Source organism: Balaenoptera musculus, chromosome 14 (assembly GCF_009873245.2).
Source record: "Balaenoptera musculus isolate JJ_BM4_2016_0621 chromosome 14, mBalMus1.pri.v3, whole genome shotgun sequence".
NCBI classification, from domain to species: domain Eukaryota; kingdom Metazoa; phylum Chordata; class Mammalia; order Artiodactyla; family Balaenopteridae; genus Balaenoptera; species Balaenoptera musculus.
In genome coordinates, this window is record NC_045798.1 from 35,430,470 (window position 1) to 35,451,227 (window position 20,758).

The 20,758-nt window shown below is 46.8% G+C and overlaps 1 protein-coding gene across 7 annotated transcripts in view; it reads left to right on the forward strand.

Moving 5' to 3' along the window:
- DLGAP1 (DLG associated protein 1) overlaps positions 1 to 20,758 on the forward strand; it is an 869,846-nt gene that overhangs the window by 841,337 nt on the left and 7,751 nt on the right. For all 7 annotated transcript variants that reach the window (XM_036822899.1, XM_036822900.1, XM_036822903.1 and 4 more), the window contains 2 exons: positions 229 to 650; positions 18,289 to 18,380. In XM_036822899.1, coding sequence (XP_036678794.1) covers positions 229 to 650; positions 18,289 to 18,380 — 514 coding nt within the window. The remainder of the gene's footprint in view (positions 1 to 228; positions 651 to 18,288; positions 18,381 to 20,758) is intronic.

The window sequence follows — 20,758 nt, forward strand, 5'->3', positions numbered from 1 at the left end:
CCACTTCTAAACCTTCTCTAGATACGCTTGCATATTCCATATTGAACAGAGATGACGGCTCTGTGTTCTTTACACTAGAGCCAGGGCAATCGATGCGCTGGCGTCAAGGGCTACCTCTGCAGACTGAGAAGATGAGACCCCCTCTTGCACACCCACGAAGAGACGCAGAATGTAGTTCTGCTTCGAGAAACATCCTTGAACTAACACGTCTCTCTCTATCCCTCCAAGCTTCCGCAGGTTCACTCGATCCAACAGCGTGACGACGGCCGTGCAGGCCGACCTGGACTTCCACGATAACCTGGAGAACTCTCTGGAGTCTATAGAGGACAATTCGTGCCCCGGCCCGGTGGCCAGACAGTTCTCCCGGGACGCCAGCACCTCCACGGTCAGCATCCAGGGCTCAGGAAACCACTACCACGCCTGCGCGGCCGACGAGGACTTCGATGCGGATTTCGACCCTTCCATTCTGCCGCCCCCAGACCCCTGGATTGACTCAATCACCGAAGACCCCCTGGAGGCCGTGCAGAGGTCAGTGTGCCACCGGGACGGCCACTGGTTTCTGAAGCTTCTCCAGGCGGAGCGGGACCGCATGGAAGGCTGGTGCCAGCAGATGGAGAGAGAGGAGCGCGAGAACAGCCTGCCCGAGGACAGTAAGTGCGGCGGCGCAGCGCCTGCGCACGCGCCCGGGGTCGGATCCCCGGGGCCGGCGGTGGGGGATGCTTTTGTAGCGCTGGGCAGGCCCTGCAGGTCCTCACCCCAAACGGGAACGTGTGGAAGACCTGGGCGATTCGGGCCGAGTCCACACGCCCCTGGTGCCCAAAAAAGACACCCCCCCACCCCCCGCCAGGCAGCTGTAACACCTTCTCTACCTCTGCCTCCGCGACCTCCACCTCTGGACCAACTTGGGGTGGACTCATGCTTCCGACACGGTTTCTCTTCCCCAAGATGCTCCCGCAGTGGTGCTGCTTCTCAGGGAATGAACAGAAATTCTAACTAGTTTCAAGATCCCCAGATACGCGTGCCTTGGGCATTTATAATCTTCCAGGCGTATTACTTTCATTAACATACAGGATTAAAACAAGGCCGGTCGTGTCTAGGCCTGTAGGCGCCAAGCTTATTGACATCCTTAGACCTGGTTAGCCCGCACTTTCCCCCTTAGGTTTTAGGAAGGCAAACCTTCAGCCGCTAAAGCAATTAACCCAATTTAATGGGTTAAAATAAATGATCAAATAAAGGATGGTTAAGTTAAATAACGGAGACCCCGCACACCGTTCTTTTCAGACTTGGCCTTTTAACAACAAAGATTCTTTTTTTTTTTTTTTTAAATTAATTTATTTATTTTTGGCTGTGTTGGGTCTTTGTTTCTGTGCGAGGGCTTTCTCTAGTTGTGGCAAGCGGGGGCCACTCTTCATCGCGGTGCGCGGTCCTCTCACTATCGCGGCCTCTCTTGTTGAGGAGCACAGGCTCCAGACGCGCAGGCTCAGCAGTTGTGGCTCACGGGCCTAGTTGCTCCGCGGCATGTGGGATCTTCCCAGACCAGGGCTCGAACCCGTGTCCCCTGCATTGGCAGGCAGACTCTCATCCACTGCGCCACCAGGGAAGCCCCAACGATTCCTATTAACAGTTGACAAAGAAGTTGCCGGATTACTGCAGTCCGGTTGCACATTAACAACAATTTTGAAATTGGAATAGAATTTATAATCAGTGTGTATTTCATTGTTGCGTGTTTATTTCCCTCCGAAAAACGATTATTAAATGAATGGTGGATCTTCCAACCGATGATATGTTTGAATCAGAGAAATTCAGTGGTAGGCATCAAAGCCTGCCTTCATTTTTCTGTGGGAACCACCTGGAAGAGTATTATCGTGATGTGGTTTTAGACCTATTTTTTAAATCATTTAACTTTTTATTGTGAACATTAAAAACACTTACAGAAGTAGAGAGTTTACTGTAATGAACCCCCATATTCCCATCACCCAGCTCAACTACTGGCTGGTCTCATCTTCCCCCCCTTGTCATCATTTTTGCCAGAGGACCTTAAAGAAAATCCAACGCATCCCGTCACTTCACTACGTATCTCTGATAAGGACTTTATGTATATGTATATAACCATCATGCATTATCATCCCTAACAAAAACAATAATAATTTCTTAATAATTAGATCAAGAGCTTTCTGTAAATCATGTTCAGTTGACTTACTAAGTGAGCCAAACTAATCATGTCAGGGAGCAGCGAGTTTTCCGTAAAGGAAGTACTTTTGTGAGAATGGAGACAGTTTGCAGGTTGTGGGATTTCTGCTCTGTGTCTTGCTTACAGCTCTTCTCTGCTTTTTCTTGCTCCTGACCCCTATCCCCTCACTGACTAACTTATTTGTTGCCTTTCTGAGCAGGTTAGAAAATCCATCAATGGGTTTCTGTAACGTTCCTTTTGTTCTTGCATGTTATGAGTGTAAACAACTTAGCAGTGGAAAAGTAAACCTCCTTGACACTTGACCCAACCGTTGGTGCCACTGCAGGCTCACCCAGGTGTGGATCCACAGGGAGAATATGCTCTGTGCCTAGGTGACAGGGGTGTGAAGAAGCACAGCCCGGCAGCAGTGGGCGGGGGAAGGTTCCAATAAGAAATTCTTAGCAGTTGCATCTTCTTATTCTCCTTTCCCCGTGGGTATACCCGAAGCCTAGTAGCTTCTCCTGGGAAAAATGCCCATGTCTAAGGAGCAGTGGCCTCAGGTGCACAGCTCAACAGGGCAAGCTGTCTTGCAGATTTTAGTTCATTCAATGCATTGATTCGAACTTGTTCTAGCTTCCCTGCTTGGCTTCCGATAAGACCTGGGGAAGCTGCTCATCTGGTGTTTTCTTTTAATCTGATGCTTTCTTCCCATCTGAGACTAGATCTACTTCTCTCAACCCAGCTTTATAATGATGCATGAGGATAGTCATTGTATAAATATTTAGAAAAATCTTCCTTAACACTTAAGGAGCTATGAAAACAAGTCAATGTATTTTGATACAAGCACATATATTTGAAAGGTGAAAATCTTGTTAGAAAATCAGGTTCTCATCCTGTGTTTGAGATGAAAGAGAAGCATATTTGTATCTTGCACATGAAGGAACTGCTCATTCATTCACTGTTCCAGAATTTTACTTCAGATGTTATTTGAAATATTGATTTATAAATAGGACTTATAAACCTATTCCATATGAAGGTATTTTGTTATAACAAGATTTGTTCTAATAATAATTTGCTGTCTTTGTACACAAAGGTGCCTCTGTCCCACCATGAATAAGCCGTCTTCTTAAGGACGTTGTCTTTAGAGTAGTGATAAATTTTCTCAGATCTGCCTCTGTTTTACGAGGTTGCTGCCTGAGGGCGGTAGGGGGGTGTGAAGGTCATGACTGCAGAACAGACAAAGATAACTTAGAGTGGGAGTATTTTTGGTGCTTTGCTTAAAGTATTCAACTGAGTAAATTAATCTTAGATGACAAGTATGCAATGAGACCCGCTGCACTGGGGAGTGAGTCTCCCTCTGTAGTTTGAAACGCATTTCGATATCAGAGCCCCTTTTTTCTAAGTTAAAAAAAAAAAATTACACACAACACCAATAAATATAATAGGAAGAACGGTGAAGCTCTTTGGTGAGGGCCTGGAGTCCTATCTGCTCAGCCTCTACCACTGTCTGGACAGAGGTCCCTAGAAACCCTCCCTGCCACCAAAAAAAATCCCAGGATTCCTAGAATACAGTTTGAAAGCCAATGGTCTATAGTGAAAAGTCCAACTTACTAATTTTTTTAAATACAATTTTATAACTTTAGATCAAACAGCTAACACAAAGATCAGAGGTAAATGCCTTTCCTACATGGTTTTTTAAATGTACAAAACTGATTCAGATTAGAAACATCTATTTGTGTAAGCCTATCTAACCTACAAAAATGGCTCTTCCTTCAAGTCTCAGCTTGGGCCTCACCTTCTAGAAGTCTTTGCAGAATGCATCCCTTCAGGCAGAATTGGGTGTGCCTCCCTGGTGCTTCTGTAATAGCCTGCACATTTGTCTAGCAGGTATTTCCAACTTTATTTGATGATAATCTATGTATCTCTCTCCTCCACTGAAAAGTGAGGTCTGAGGACAGAAATTACCCTTGTCTCATTCATCTTCACATCCGCTGCCCCTCTGACAGTTCTTGGCACAGAGTAGGGGATCAGTGAATATGTATTTGAGTCCTGGGACTATCTTGGAAATACTGTTTTACAAAAGTATTTTCCTTGGCAAAACCTTTCTTCCTAAGTAGTTACAAAATATTCAACAGGTAGCTCACCCGCTATTGTTGCCAAAAGCTGGAAGGGGCGGGCGGTCCCTTGCGAGGTAGGGAACCCTGCTGATCAGAACGGGGATTTGGCAGGGACATGAGCACCTGCCACAGAAAGGCTAGAAAGGACTTGTGTGTCGGTCAGCTGCATGGGCTAGATGAACCCGTGTGTCCCTTCCAGCTCTTGGGGCACAATTCCATCCCAGAAGCACTTGAAAGCTTTCTCTATCTTTCATGCCCTGGATGGTACAAAACAGAAGCTTCCACCCACTAGCATTCCAGAATTCTAAACAGCGCAGAGGTACACACACGTGCCCGGTCAAAGAGTCGCCAATTTCAAATGAGGCAAATGGAAATCAGTGAGGATCTGACCAGAAAGCCGGGAGGAAGGGAGAACATAAACCCGTGAACGAACACCCATCTTGTCCTCACAATCCCCTGGGCCGTGGGCTATAGGCTTTGACAGGTGTTGTTTTATCTGCCCTCAGAACAGCTCTCTGGCAGTCTCTCGTCCAAGGTCACAGAACACAGAAGCGCCTGATGGAATAGATACAACACGAATAACATTTGACAAGATAATGATACTTCGTGTGTGCTTGGCTGCTCTAAAGCTCTGCATACATATCTGTCCCTGCTTCCTTGGCAACCGCAGTCCTGTTCTGATAAGTGGGCCTGGGGTTGAAGAGGGCCTTTGTTTTTACTAATTCTCTCATTTAACCTTCGCTTTTTTTATAAGGGGTGGGGGCGGGTGGTAAGGAAGAGGGGCCAATCCTGTTTGGCAGGCATAGCCAATGTCTGAGTAACCAGCTTAAAAAAAAAAAAAAAATCTGTGTACACTCAGAAAAATAGCTTTGATAAATGGGTCAAACGCAGATCTGTCTCTTGGCCCGGCCACCTTATGTGTCCTTTGGGTCCTAGATAGGAAGGTCTCTCTTCAGGGTACATGACGATGGTGGCTCCGTGACAGATTCCTCCCAGGAGAGCTGGTCTTCATCCTCGGTAGGGAAAGATAAGCAGGATAGGGTGGAAGAAAGGAATGAGTCTAACCACACCTGCTTAAGTTATTTCGTGGGGCCCCGGAATTATTCCAAATTTTCAATATTTTTAAACGTTTGGTGACTGTGCTTAATGCCTCTGAACGGCCCACTTAAAAACGGTTAAAATGGTAGATCTTGCGTACATTTTACCACACACACAAAAATATCCACCCCCACTGCCCCCCCAAAAAAGTCTGCAGCAGCTGAAGGTAGACGGGTCAGGCTTGCTATCTTCACGTCCAGAGTTATTCATCATGCTTATAAGAATGTAAGGTATTTTGTTAAATATCTTCCTGAGTTCAAAATACAACATGTCCACTGGCAGGGGTGGGGCGAGAAGTTAGGAAGAGAACTCATCTGCTACATGGGAACCTGAGGTTCAGACCTGGGGCACGGGGTGGCTGCGATCACCTTTCTCTATCACAGAGTTGAAGAAAAACAAAAAAAGCCATCCAGTCTTCAGGAATTATTCAGTGATCACTTATTTTATGCTGCAATCATCCTGATTCTGACTGCTGCTTCCTAGGGATCTTGTTTGTGGTCTTCCAGGACTGGAAAAGATTGCTTTCCCCAAAACTGGACAAAGTGCTCCAGGAAGCACAGAGAGGAAACAAGCACTCACAGTCACCCGGTCACCTCCAGCCAGCTTTCCAAAAGTGCATCTATAAATTCTTTGGGTGTGTGGGTCTATTGTTTTCCCTGCTAAAATAAAAGCAGCGAGAGGACTTTAGTTCTTGGGTGAAACCTTGCTCCCTAACAGTCGATGGTAGGTTTTTGGCTCGATAACAGAAGGGAAATCTGCAGTGAGCAAGGTTTCCTCGCGGCCGCGGCAGCTGACAGAACGTTCCCGCAGCTCTCGAAGTAAACCGATCCGAGCTTGTCTCAGACAATGGGGCCTTGTGTGAAACAGCTGTCTCGGGGAGATGGCTCGGTGCTGTTGGCCGGGGCCTGCCTGTTACAGAGATCCGTCTGGTATTATCTGACTGGGACGAAACGCCCAGATGGAGCGCAGGGCTCCCACCAGGAATGCGGTCCAGCACTGACGGCTCGAAACGCGGGCTCGGGTTTCAGTGGCCCCAGGATGAAATACTGGTTGATCGTGCTTGGAAATCTAGCAGTGCCTCCTGAATTGTGGACAACTTATTTGTGGAATTTTCAGGCTTTATCTGAAACGAACTGATAAACCCAAAGCGTGTGCGGGATGGAGGCAGATTAATTCCACTTTAATTTTGCCCGGTAATAGCATCCCCGTTAGTGAAACTTGGCCTTGAGTCCCCCAGAAGGCCTGGGAGCCTTGGCAGCGAACGTGGGGCTGGTAACGAAACACGAAGTGGGGTTTGCCCGGTTTCAGGTTGAGTTATGGGAAGCTGTGCACAGTCATTGCTGCGACCGTTGATGGGTGCCATGCCCAGGCTGGCTCTGCCCAGGGTCTCTGCAGCCTGAGGACTGGTGGGTGGGTGGCAGGCCGACGAGCGCTCTGTGATTTCCTCAGCTCAGTTGCCTCAAGCCTTGTGTGCTTCTAAGCGGGGCAAGGTGGGTGCATCCTAGCTCCTTCCTGTTTTATTCTCATCTTTCTTTTGCAATGACCCTCAAAAGGTCCCTCCCGGGCTTCCCTGATGGCGCAGTGGTTAAGAATCCGCCTGCCAATGCAGGAGACACGGGTTCGAGCCCTGGTCCGGGAAGATCCCACATGCCGCGGAGCAACTAAGCCCGTGCGCCACAACTACTGAGCCTGTGCTCTAGAGCCCACGAGCCACAACTACTGAGCCCGAGCGCCACAATTACTGAAGCCTGCACGCCTAGAGCGCGTGCTCCGCAACAAAATAAGCCACCGCAATGAGAAGCCTGCGCACCACAACAAAGAGTAGCCCCCGCTCGCCGCAACTAGAGGAAGCCCGCGCGCAGCAAGGAAGACCCGACGCAGCCAATACATACATACATACATATATACATAAATAAATAAAATTTATTTAAAAAAATAAGGTCCCTCCCCACCCCCACGCCCCAAGACACACACACGCGCACACACACACACATGCACATACACTGCATAGTCTCTTTTTTAAGGTCTGGCCAACCTGAAATTAGTGACCAGGAAGTGGCAGGAATGAAAAGAAAACTGTGTGCAATGTGCCTTATGTTTAACCTTCTAGAACGCTGGCTGCATTTTGCTTTGCACAGCACTGGGCACAAGGAGAAAGGTGTTGGTGCTGGAAGGTCATTTCCGAGCATCCCTTCTGTGGGTGTGTTTCGCTGGGAGTGGTCTGAGGCTGAGGGGCGCGGAGGCGTGGAGAGGTGAAGATGGGCAGAGGGAAGGCAGCATGCCCGGAAGCAGCTCTCCAGGTCCCTGGGCCAGTGCTGTTCCCAGTATTCCAGACACTTCTGCGTTGCAGAGAGGCAGAGATTGCAGAGAGAGGGCCTGACTCATGGAGCATGGTCCCCGATCGCTCCCTCTAACAATAACTGACAATTTCTGTGAAAGATCATTGCAATGGCCTTCAAATGCAGTATTTAGTCCTTCCATATTCCCAAGGGAAATGTTAACTCATTTCATCTCATTCAGCTTTCAAAGGCTCAAAAACTGTATTTATCTATGTGATGTAGATGCTGTTACTATTTCATGGCTGATGTAAATGGAGATGTGGATCCAAGCGTAACCATCTTTTATGAGTGAGACTCCTGCAGTAGGGACTGGGGAAAAAAAATTAGCTGAATTTTTGAAAACTTGCTCTTCACAAACAAAATAATATTTCCCCCATGGTTTAGCCCCGTGGAAGCTCTGGTTTTAGTCCGTGGGATAATTTCTACTTGAGAATTCTATTCTTTATTCATTAGCTTTTAATAAATTCATAAATTCATCATTCTTTGTTCATTTAAGTTTTGGCTCCTTTAAGGGGGAAAAAAAAAGTGCTCTTGTTACATTCAGAGCAGCCCTTGTCAGCCGGGAGTGAAACAGATCCATGTTTTCTGTGGAGACCTTTTTATTGACAACAGCTCTGGATCACAAATGTATTTGAGAAGCAGCTGGGCAGTTGGTTGGAGAAATTCTTTTCCACGAGGACAAACTCGTGAATAAAAATGTCTCCACTTGGATAATCCCGACTTGAAATCACACAGATTTGGTCTGACAAATCCACATGACTTTGGAGTAAGTGGGTGGATCCACTTTTTTAAAAATTCCTTTTTCCTCCTCACTCCTAAAGTCTACGACATTCCCCCGGGGTGGGGGGAGGGAGGCCAGGTGAGTAAAAAGTCAGAAGTTGAGGATAAGGAGGTTTAATTCACCCACAAACTCGTTCAACTTTTCCCAAACGGCTTGGTTCTTCCAGCCTGAGTCAGCACAACTAGTATTATAAACAGAAAACCAAGAGGAAGAATAGCCCCACCAAGACTATCTTAGCTAATTAATCAGTCAAGACTGTAAGGAAAAAGTGGTGCTAGGCACGGTAAAACCTTAAAGAAGCAGAATCTTAGGCCTGGAATCTTGCCGTTAATTAATTTTTCTGGTTAACGTAGAGTTTACTGATGAGTCAGTTCACTTCAAAACTTCTTCCAACAGGATAATTGCGAATTACGTCAGCACAGTCTATGCCATGCCTGCTTATAAAGTCAGACATATAAATAGATGGTGCTGGAAAGAATGTGGAGAGGGCAGAGACAGAGCTGTGCACGGGAATTTGAGGAGCAAAGCGAGGGAGAGGTGAAAGGGGATAGGCCTTTCTGGAGGATGCACACCTGCGCACAGGGGGCGGGGCCAGTGTGGGGGCGGGGCCAGTGTGGGAGCCAAGGCAGGAGGCACCCCAGCTCAGTGTTTAGCCTGAGCAAAGGCACTGCGGAGAGACCAGCTTTTGGATTTGGGAAACTGAGGGCCCAGGGCACTGAGGGAGTGGGCAGAGGTGAGGCAGGACAGGTGGGCCATTGAAGGGAGTTTCCCGCTTATCCCAGGGATGATAGGGGAGCATGGAAAAGTTTTAAGCGTGAGAATTATATGAGATAAGAAGACCCTCCAGTTAATAGGACCAAACCTCCCAATTTGCAATGGAGGGAGAACATTCATGCTGTGGAAGGGGTGATGGAGCCTTGTAGCCCTAATCGTAAGCAACCAGGGACTCCTGAGAGGAATGTGGATGTGGGGAGACAAGAGGTGTCCAGCGGTTGCTCAGACGTGCTGCACAAAGGGTTGGTATACACCAGAGTTACAAAGTTGAGCAAAATAAACCTATTTTACAGAATAGCTGAACCCAGGAGCATGGATGGGATCACTCGAGGGGACTGAGGGAAGGGGGCTCAGGACCGAGTTTTGTGTTCAACATTCTCGAGGTGGAGGGAAGAAGAGGAAAACGAGGTCAGGGCCAGAGAGCACTGTGGGCGGCCAGGGGGCTGAGATTCCTTTGTGCCAAACGCAGAGGTCCAGGAGGGGGCAGGGGAGGGGAGAGCCAGACCGCAGGGAGGGGGGAGCACTGGGAGCTGAGGATGTAGAGAGAGCAAAGGAGTCTGCCCTTTGGAGAATCCAGCGTTTAAGGGAATGTATTGGTAAGCTCCGGCTGCCATAACAAAGTACCACCCGTGGCCTCAGCAACAGAAATTTCTTTTCTCACAGCTTTGTAGGCTAGAAGGCTGAGCTCAAGGTGCCCGTTTGTCCCTAGGCCTCTCCCCTTGGCTTGGTCTTCCCTCTGTGTGTATCTACATCCTGATCCCATTGTCTTATAAGGACACCAGTTATGTTGGGTGAGGACTCACCCTAATGACCTCGCTTTAACTTAATTACCGATGTAAAGGCCCTGGTCCAAATACAGTCACGGTCGGAGGTCCTGGAGGTCAGGACTTCAACAGATGAATCTGGGGAGGACACAATTCAGCCCATAACAGGGGAGAAGAGGAATTTTATTTTAGTTAGAGGGGATCATGAGATGGGGGAGGATTTTCCCCTTAGAATGGGAGAGACTTGAGAATGCTGGCAGCCCTCTCAAGTAAGGCTGCAGAGAAGGGCAGAGGTGGCAGAGAGGGAGTAGGGTCTCCGAGCAGCCAGGAGGGAGGCGGGCCAAGGACACAGGTAGATGGGAAGGGTGGGCGTAGAGAGCTGTTTAGGACGGGGGCAGTTATCGGTCGTGGGCTGATTCTGTTAGGAAGCAATGGCAGTAACTCCAGGCACCTGACGTCTCTGATGCCGGCCACGTCACTGCTCGCCCATCACTCATTAGAGCTTTAGGGAACTGCGTGGGGGGCAAGTGTCAGGAGAGGGCAGAACACTGAGAGTGTTCATGCCTGATCCCCCTGTTTACTTCATCTCATAGGAGGCAAAGTTATGGTTGAAGATGAGGTAGCAGGGGTCTAGTTGTGAGTGAATGAGAGTCAGAAAAGGAGGGTCAGGGAGGGAGGTGACCAAGACCATCTTGAAGGACTGATGAACGGCTGCAAGAGACGACTGAATTTGGAGCCCATGGGTTTGAATGGCTCTAAACCACATGGCAAAACATGGCTCACAGAGCATCAGGTGGGTCCAGCGCCCTGCAGGCCAGATGTGTCTGGCCTACTCTGAACCTGAAGATGGACCTTGTTTTGCTGGAGCATCTGTGGCTCCCGGGGAGGGTCTGACCCTTGATTTTGCAGCGAGTCTGTTTTCTGCACAGGCTCCGGCAGGACGGTCTAGGCATCCAGCCTTGGTTAAGGTCCTGTCTTCTCCGTGTGTCTCTGTCATCCAGCAGCCAGTTGGCCACTGTTCTAGCTCTGTTAGGTGGGGAGCTATGCCAGACTCTACAGATAGGCACGAAAATCTGGGGCCCTGAAGAATTGTTGTGGATTCCTTATGCACACAGACCAAAGGCATGATTCACCCACGCACTGACGCTTGTCTAAGTCTGCCTGCATGAAAGCCACCAAAAAAAGAGGACATTCAGTCAGCTCACACTGTTGGGGAGAGACGACGGAGCGTGAAGATTAGCAGGAGAAATAATTCCCTGTTTGGGATCATGTCACCTTTTAGTTTCCCAGGTGAATGACCAAGAGCTAAAGAATGTCGATAGGATATAGGAGTTATAATTCCTGCTACATCCTAACAATTTTCATATACGATTTCATTAAATAATCAGCAATCCTATGAAGATAGTATTATGATCGCTTGACAGACAAAGAAAACAGAGTCTGAGAGTACAATAAATTCTCCCAAGATCCGCAGCTGATAAGTGGTATTTCTGACTCCAGTGCCTAGTCTCTTCCTTGTATGTTACACAGAGAGGAAGTTAGGAAAGGAAGCAGACCAGGTGAATTAGGTGTAGGCGGCAGGGCCTGGGACGTGTTCCACCCAGCCTGCCCACTGTAGAAGCTTCACCACTGGTGGGACAGCCAGACGGACTCCTTTGTATTGATAGGTAGTGTCCAGGTTGAAGATATAAAAAAATATGTCTGTTCTGCTCTGTTTCGGAGGCCTAACATGCTGATGGTGGAGCCGGCATAGTCTGTAAGAAAGGGAAGCAGTCAAAGCAACCAGTGCTTCTGGCTTGTCAGCTCTAGAGGCCTAACCCTTCCTGGAACATTCAATGCGTATGTTAGTTATGCTTACGGATATTTTTTTCAAACAAAGGGTCACACATATTTATTCCTGAACCAACCTACTCACGCAGAAACGTAGAAACAAAGAAAAAAATCATTTTCCCAATAAAACACCTCCAACTGTCTAGATAGTGGGGATGTTTTCAGCTTGACATGGTAAGATGCTGGTGCCTTTGATACAGTATAAATATGTGCATCATCTCCCATGCGGGTCCTTGTAGACCCAGCTCAGTCTCATCCAGTGTCTCCGATTGGAGCTGGACCAGATTTTACTACGTTTTTATCCAAATCCACTGGGGAAGGGGATGATTCTGCTTTTGTTTCATGGCCAGGAATCCCTTGATCCTGAAAGTCTTGTGACAAACAGATTCAACCACACAGATCGTGATGGCAGAGATAGGGAGCTAGGCCTACGGATATAAAATAAGGGTTTTGACTCAGCAAAAAGTCAGACGCGTCCCCAGAGGAGATGGCCTTTGTTTTACTCGGCTACCACTGAACACTTGAGAGAAACTGTTCATTCCCTTCACTCCTGTGCCTTTTATACCACCTCCTTGTTCCCCAAATAAAAATGGTACCCTGTGGGGGTCAGTGGGAAGGAGGGGATGTGCTCTTTTCTAGATGTCTGTGTTTTTGATTGAATGTAGCGAGGAAATTTTAAATCGTAGTATTCATAAAAGACTGTTTTGTCTTTCTCTGCTTCTCATTACGATGCATAGTCTTTCAAAGAAAAACCAAAACTTGAACCTTACACCCGCCATCTCTTTCAAGTGATCCCTGGTTCCTGCATTCTTTTCATGACTGAGATTTCTTTGTGCGACAATCATTTTCGGTAGACGTGCTTTGCCCTCCTGTCCTGATGTAGGACAGGGATCAGACTTGCCGAACTTCTGCAAATTCCCCCACTGACTGGTTACAGCTGCCCCCCTTCTCTCCACTGGCCGTGGCTAGAAAGTGTGGATAAAGGAAAGAAATCACCCTCAGAGGCCTTCAGTTGAGTAGATTCAGAACCAGTTCTCAGTAAGTGTTGAGGGAAAAGGGCACAGCTGGACCAGGGCCCCAGGGAAGGTACTTCATACTTTGAGCCCAGCTTTTCTCAACTAAAATGATGACATTGGCCCTGCCCCACGGGGTCCTGTGAGGATCACCTTAGATGTGCGTGTGAAAGTGCTTTGAGGGGTCTGGGCAAGATGGCGGAAGAGTAAGACGCGGAGATCACCTTCCTTCCCACAGATACATTACAAATACATCTACACGTGGAACTGCTCCTACAGAACACCCACTGAACGCTGGCAGAAGACATCAGACCTCCCAAAAGGCAAGAAACTCCCCACGTACTTGGGTAGGGCAAAAGAAAGTGCTTTGAAATACAAGGTAATAGTAATATAAATAGGCAGGTTTTTGCAAAAACCAAACAGTGATGGCCTTTCCCATCTTCCTGGCTTTGTGTGGTGAACTAACCCAGGCCTGTCCTCTCTGCTATGATCCCCCAGAGCCACCCATTCATCGTGGGATGAGAGGTCTCTAGGCTTATAAGTGGGGGAGTTAATAAAGAGATGCCCACTTCTTACATAGAAGGAATTCAGTTCAACAGCGTTTTGGGTTGTTGTTCTGTAGTCCCACTGGGGGATAGACTAACACAGGAGCTGGGAGGAAAGGAAAGGGAGAAAGGAACCTAAAAAATTCACCATCAGGGTTCTTTTAGGCATGCAGGGAAACCAGGCTTCCCTACATGCAAAGAACGGCAAAGCAAGACAAGGCCTATTCTGTGATTACATGTGATACAAATAGATGGAATAAATCATGGTTAAATGGCATGCCTGGGGTGATACAGCAGAGATTATTATTCTGGAAGAGGCAGGGAATGGGCCCTAAGGGAAATGGATGGTAAAAACTATTAACTACATTTGGATGGAACAATCTGGAAAGACTGTGTGGACCAGAGTGTGAGAAAAAACCAACTAAAGGAAACCCCAGAGGCACATCTTCCTCCTGGATGGACAGAGCCTTAAACTGCCCATTCTAGGCCGTGGGGTCTCAGCTGTGCTACAGGGGTCACCCCAATCTAACACTCTCCTTTGCTCTCAAGAAGGCCCTTAGCTGTCACCTTTCTAGGACCAAAGGAGACACCTTCATAAACTCAGGGGTGGGACTGGGATGTTGGTTGTCTGGTCTAGTGGTTTCCTTTAGGGAGGGAGGCAAAGGGGACAGAAGTAGAGAACAAATACTTTATCCATAGGCCTTCCTTTCACTGGAGAGGGAGAGAGGGGAAAAAAAGAAAGAAGAAGAAGTTCAGAAGCAAATTTGAAAAAAATTAACATTCAATCCTTTGAGGGAGAGCACATCCATGGATGTTTGCTCTCTTGCCCTTTTTGTACTTTCATGTATTTTAACTTTTTTCCAAAATAAAAAACAGTGACATTTTCAAATGATGATTACTATAACAGTTTAGTCCAGAGCCAATTTCATATTGCAACTGATACCAACACAAACCACTTTTGTTGTTGTTGTTCTTTGCTTATTTTCATTTTTTAAGGAGAGAGGCCAAGAGAACTGAAAGTTCTCTGATCACCATTTAAAGAATTCACTGTCCTTTGGCCCAATCATACTTCGTCCCATCCATCCCAATCCAAGTGATCTAGCAGATCCCAAACACGTATAGCTATGTTTGTATTTCTGACGTCCATCTCCCCCATGTCCCCTCACCAGAATGGAATCCACAAGGGCAAGACTTTGTCCTCATCACCGTGTCACATCCATGCAGCACAGCCTGGCACATCATATGCCCTTATTCAATATTTGCTGAGTAAATCAATGAATTCCCAGAACCCACAGGGACTGTCCCTGCACCAGCTTTTGTGTAGACCCCACAAGTCCTTTCAGGCTCCTTTGACTTTTTTGGCTTTGGTTTTGAGGGCCAACCCAGCCCCTGAGAAGTTAATTGCCACCACATACAGTAAAATAGTGAGATGCAAGGCTAACACCCTGGGAAGATGTCCTGTACCTAGGCCTCTTCTGGAACTTTCTTTCACCAGGTTGGGCTGTTATATGCATAGGAAAGGCCCACCAGGGCAGCCTGAATATCTCATTTACTTTTGCTCCCTTATTCTTCTTTTCCTAGCATCCCTGAGAGAAGTACTTTTCTTTCCACCCTGCTGAAGGCTGGTATGGAACATTTTTAGAGTAGTTTCAAAATGACATTCAGATTCTTCTTTCTTCTTAATCTCATTTCTTTTTTTTTAAAATTAATTAATTAATTTATTTATTTATTTTTGGCTGAGTTGGGTCTTTGTTGCTGCGCGTGGGCTTTCTCTAGTTGTGGCGAGCAGGGGCTACTCTTCATTGTGGTGCGCGGGCTTCTCATTGCGGTGGCTTCTCTTGTTGCGGAGCAGGGGCTCTATGCGTGCGGGCTTCAGTAGTTGCAGCACATGGGCTCAGTAGCTGTGGCTTGCAGGCTCTAGAGCACAGGCTCAGTAGTTGTGGCGCACGGGCTTAGTTGCTCTGCGGCATGTGGGATCTTTCCGGACCATGGCTCGAACCCGTGTCTCCTGAATCAGCACTTAACCACTGCACCACCAGGGAAGCCCTTTATCTCATTTCTTTACCAACCTTCAGCCTTTTTTTTTTCCTACTTTTTACTTCCATTGGAGTTTACCATTTACTTTGTTTTCTTACTTCCTCAAAGCCTATGTAACAAATATGAATTTTACCTTCAGAAGAAAAGAGTTATTTCACCCACCAAGTGAGTGTCTAATGGAAAAACTAAACTAAAAAAAACTTTATTAGAGCTTTCTTAAGATCAAAGTGAGTTTTTAGTTCTCTGGAAAAGAAAGCGTGGAGGGCAAGGAAGTAGGGGTAATCGTCTGCTTGTCCCAAGCCCTCCTGGTTCATGGAGACAAATCCTCATCTCCCCACCCTGGGCCTAGGAAAGGTCATCTCTCAGACACTAGAAATGCAATTAATCCTGGAGCCAGCAGAGAATTTCCATTCAAGGAACGTGATGGTAAAAACCTGAAAAACAGAAGGGCCCCAACTCCATTCCCGGTGTTTTTGCTCTCACCAGACCATGCTGAGTGAAGATGTCCCTTGCTTAACTTCCAAGAAGACATCCGAGTTAGCCCCTACCTACATGGTTGGGTGTTGCCCAAATGATTGTTTGGAGCAGGGCTTTCCCCTCATTTGAGAATCACTGTCATATTCAGGTCATCTTGTTATGCGGTCCGTTACAGAGCTCAGGTATCTGGGTGTCATTGAGAACCATTAGCTCAAACTGTTGAGGTGTATCCGGATACCTCAAGTTTCTCTCACAGTCCCCAGGAGCTGTGCAATCCCAGGCAGCCGATTGGAGACCTGGGTTCTAGTTCTAAGCTTTCAGGAATCATTCTGAGATTTGCTGGTGTCACAGTCTCCCCTTCAGCAAGATCATTCAGAGAGGTCTCCAGAAACCTCAGAGTTTGCCTAAAGCCGTGTGTTCACTTAGGAAGTGCACCTTCCGATGTGTCTCTCACTGATCTGGGACAGGTCCTCCGAAGCACATACCTGTCCCAGACAACCAAGGGTACTGGTTGCCTGTGAATAATCCAGACTTTGTTTTTTTTTTTTTTTCTCTTCTCTTCTGGGCAGAGCCAAGTGTGGGGCCCACAGTCGCACACCCACAGAGGAAGTGTGGAGTCCTGGTCCTCAATAATAAACATTTATTGAGCACTTGCTGTATAATCAGATCCAGTCCTAAGCAATTCACACACATTGCCGCTTTTAACCTTCACAACAACCCTGCCAGTAAGTAGGTACCCTTAGCCCCATTTTACATATAAGAAAACAGAGATTAGGTGACTTGTCCAGGGCAGTGGCTAGGAAGTGTTCCAGCAAGGATTCTTGGCCAGTCAGGGCCAGTACTCTTAACTTCTGTGGTGCCCTGTGCTGTCTTTTCTGCTTTGGGGTGTTGAGAAAAGGAGGGAGACCTCACACAAGTGATTGATCTGTTAAAGAGGAAAAGGTAATCATCCCAAAAGATTTTACAAGCAGATTGAAAAAAAGTCAACTCCTAGGCCTGAAAAATTGCTGCCTGGTGGCTCTCAAGGGGGACCCCCGCTATCCCTGGGGAGGTAATCTCTGCACTTCAGCTCTGGTGTGACTGGTGACTTCTAGAGTTCAGAGATGCCCTGGTCACATGTGCGGGAAGGCTGAAATATTTGGGTAGTGCGCAGGGGGTGGGCAGCCGAAATCGTTATCCAGCCTGGCAGCCTTCAACAGAGGAGCAGATGACTACAAACCCCAAAATGAAGTTGCTTTTCGTTGTCTTCTCAGTCTTTGTGGGGAATGAGGTCAGGAAAGGGAGATCTAATTCCACTCCGAGTCTCAGGCTCGGTAAATTCAGAACAAAACTACAGCAGCAAAAACACTGCTTCAGTCCCATAAAATCTCTCCCTGTGAAGATCTCCAAGCGGGCAGGCCCCCCTCGGAGGCTCCCCCGCTCTGGCTTTCTCTGTGGGCGCCGTCTCCCCTTCCTTCCTGCCCGGTGCCCAGTGCCGGGTGGCCGGGCTCCAGACGCGCAGCTGCCGGGACCCCACCGGCGTAGGGAGCGCCTCTGGGATAACGCGGAGCTCGGGATGCCCGGGATGCTGGGGCCGAGGCTCCTTTCTGCTCAGCTCGCCCGTCCGCTGAAAGGTTCTCCCCTTCGACTGCACCGGAGGCAAGAAGTAGCTTGCAACGGGGAGGACTTTCAGCACAGTGCACAGGGAATTAAACCTCTATGAACAATAACGTTGGTCCGTGGAGTGGAAAAGCAGGGGCGGTGCTGGCGTCCCCTAGGCAACGGGCTGACAATGTTCACTCCTTAGACAATCTTGCAACTGGCCATGGCTCTTTCCTGACAGTACCAGTGGCTGAACTCCGGAAAAATAATGAAGGCTATGGATGGGATATGGTGAGTGCCACGAGATTCCCCGCTCCAAGTTAGGGCTGCTTTTCTTGTGTTTGGACTCGGATTAGAAAAACAAGCTAGCAGACCATGACTGTTGACACAAATAAATCCATAACTGTACTGGTAAACACTTGAAATTCATCCTTGCAGTAAAAGGAAAAAAAAAAAAAAGCAGAACTATTTGCCTCCTTTCCTGGTAACATCCAGGGCTGTGATGGAAAACTCCGTTATTCCTAAGAAAGATGCATGATGAGCATGTGGTTTTCTCCAGGTTGGTTTTCTGCTTTAACCCAGGACCGTCTGTTCCAGGGACCGCAGAGCAACGGCCACGACCGGGCTGTGTGCGTGTGCGCGCGTGCGGTGTGCATATCGTTTTCCCTAATTACTACAGCATAACTTCCTCTTTGCTTTACCAGACTAAGTCTCAGCAATGAGACATCACGTGTAAACTTCTTGTCTGTTTGCTTTTTTCAGTTCTAGGGAAAATCCGAACCGCAGTTGGCAGTGCCCAACTTCTTATGGCCCAGAAATTCTACCAGTTCAGAGAACTGTGTGAAGAAAACCTGGTAGGTACCCTTACCCATCACTACCATTTTCCCTGCTAGTACCACGAGACGAACCTGTTGTCAAGACCGGTCCAACTAAAGTAGAACCGAGTCAGAGCCCATCAGACTCTCTTACCTGGAAGAGAGAGTTTTCTGATGAATCATGTATTTCCTGCTTTTCTTAAAATTAAAAATATTTATGTTATACTTAAGTAATCTTTGAAGAAAGGATCCAATCAAGTTAAAACTCCATTCCCCCCCCCCAGCCTTTTTTTTTTTCGGTAACTGAAGACTCCATTTTCCTGGCCTTCTGATTTCATTATTCTTACCAAACTATGGAGCAGACTGATACGTAAAAAATAATATTACAGCAAAAAAATCATTTTCGATAATGAGTTTCTTTCTGAAATGGCCATCAGGGCCTATTTTCTTATCAGAGGTCTCTGTTTTAATTCAAGAATCAAAAGTGGAAGGTGTCATAAAGTATAGATTTGATCTCCCTGAGACCAATGAATCATTCATCCTTCTTGGACATACAGAAACAAAATAAACCAGAATAAAGAGACAAAACCAATACTAGCATCAACATTAAAAAAAAATTACCAGCAAAATACAAGGGCAAGAGCTTCCTCACAGAATTTTTTTTTTAAATGCTACCATCTCTACAAGTGTCATTCCACAAAAATAGCTTTTATTGGTCAATTAATGATCAAGTTGGATCTAAATAAAGAAAATGAAAAGCAACTCGTTTATCCCCTGGAAGGTTAAAAACACGAATCATTTGCAATCTGATTGACCCAAACTATGATTTTAGAGTTCTAACCACATCTTGTTAACAAGGACAAATACAGACTGAATGGAATTTATCTAGACAGGGCTCAACCAAGAGCAGATCTAAAGCCTGCAAAAGTTGGTGCTCTCCGTCCCTCTTTACCAGGCTTTTCTTTTTGAACCCTCCCCTTGGGGCTATCCCTTTCCTTCCTCCTCACCCCCACCCCTGACATCTATAGTTTGTTTTCTCCTCCCTCAGCAAAAATTACCTGACCCTTCTTTCACCTTCTCAGAAATTCTATTCTGAATTATGAGCTAATATATATTAGTAGATGTATTGATAAGTGATTCAGGCAATATCTTATTGAGCTTCACTACGTGCAAGGTACAGAATTCCTGCTAATCTGTAAACTTGCAGATGTGTCACAGATCTTAATTAATATGATTCTTTGCTCTTTAAATGTAAAAAAGTTCATATAAAGCCATATTTCTCAAACTGGCCAAAAGACACAGGTGGAGACCAATAAGTACACACTACAGGGCAAACACAGCACACCTTTGAAAAGAATTATAGAAGGAGGAGGAGAAGCGCACCGTGTCCTCAGAGCTTTTAAGTTTATGATCTGGTTAATTCCTCAAAGCAACGGTCTGGAGTATATGGTGACATTATTTTTATGACGGTTTTACAGTTGAGGAAAACGGGCCTGGAAGAGCTCAGTGACTTGCTAGGGCTGCATGGTAAGAGGCAGAGCCAAGGTTCAAATCCCAGTGTGTTCGACTTCAATCCCTGTAAATCCCCCCCAGGATTTGAGTCCCTTCCTCACCCTGATCGCTCAGCTCCACCTCCTCTGCAGCAGGAAGCATGGTGGCCTGGTGATGGCATCAGTTAGGTCTACAAAGCTGCATAAAAGCAGCATGGAGATTGGTCACAACCAGGCCCAGCTCTCCTTGCTTGAGTTCTTACTCTGAGGAGGACACCTGAAAACACTTGCACCTTGTCTCCTACTTGACTCTCAGGCATAGAATAAATGGATTGCAACAAAAGTCAACCCAGGGACCTGGCCCTCCTTATCCTTCTCAACCTCTACCACCTCTGACCTCCAAGTGGCCTGGTTCAGACTGAAGTGTGTTGTGCATCTCCTTCTGTGCTGGGGTGTCACAGGAGCCTCTGATTCAGAAACTGGCTGAGCGCCCAGGCTCTTTCTCTCTGCTTCCCCATCCATCCCCTGGATGATGTGGCAGCAAAGAGAGTCTTGGTGGGAAAGGAACAAATTGCCCGTGTTACAGAGTTAAACGACCTCTATCATTTCATCTAAAAATGCATTTAGTGCATTTAGATGCACTAAAACAGTTTAACCAACAGAGCTTGTGACCTAAAAGACTTTGGTGAACTTCAAAGTATGAGCAATTTAGCTTTTAGTTACCAATAAGATAAAGAAATATATTGCGAGATCATAAAACTCCATTTGAGAAGTTCTTTGTCAAAGCTATTATCTGTCTATTCTGAACCTAGATATTAAGAAACTTTCTTTTTAGTTTACTAAATCAAAGTACTACAGAGAAACCCTCTTGTTAATTCAGATGTCATTAGAATAGAGTTTAACACTGACCCAAATACTTACAAATTT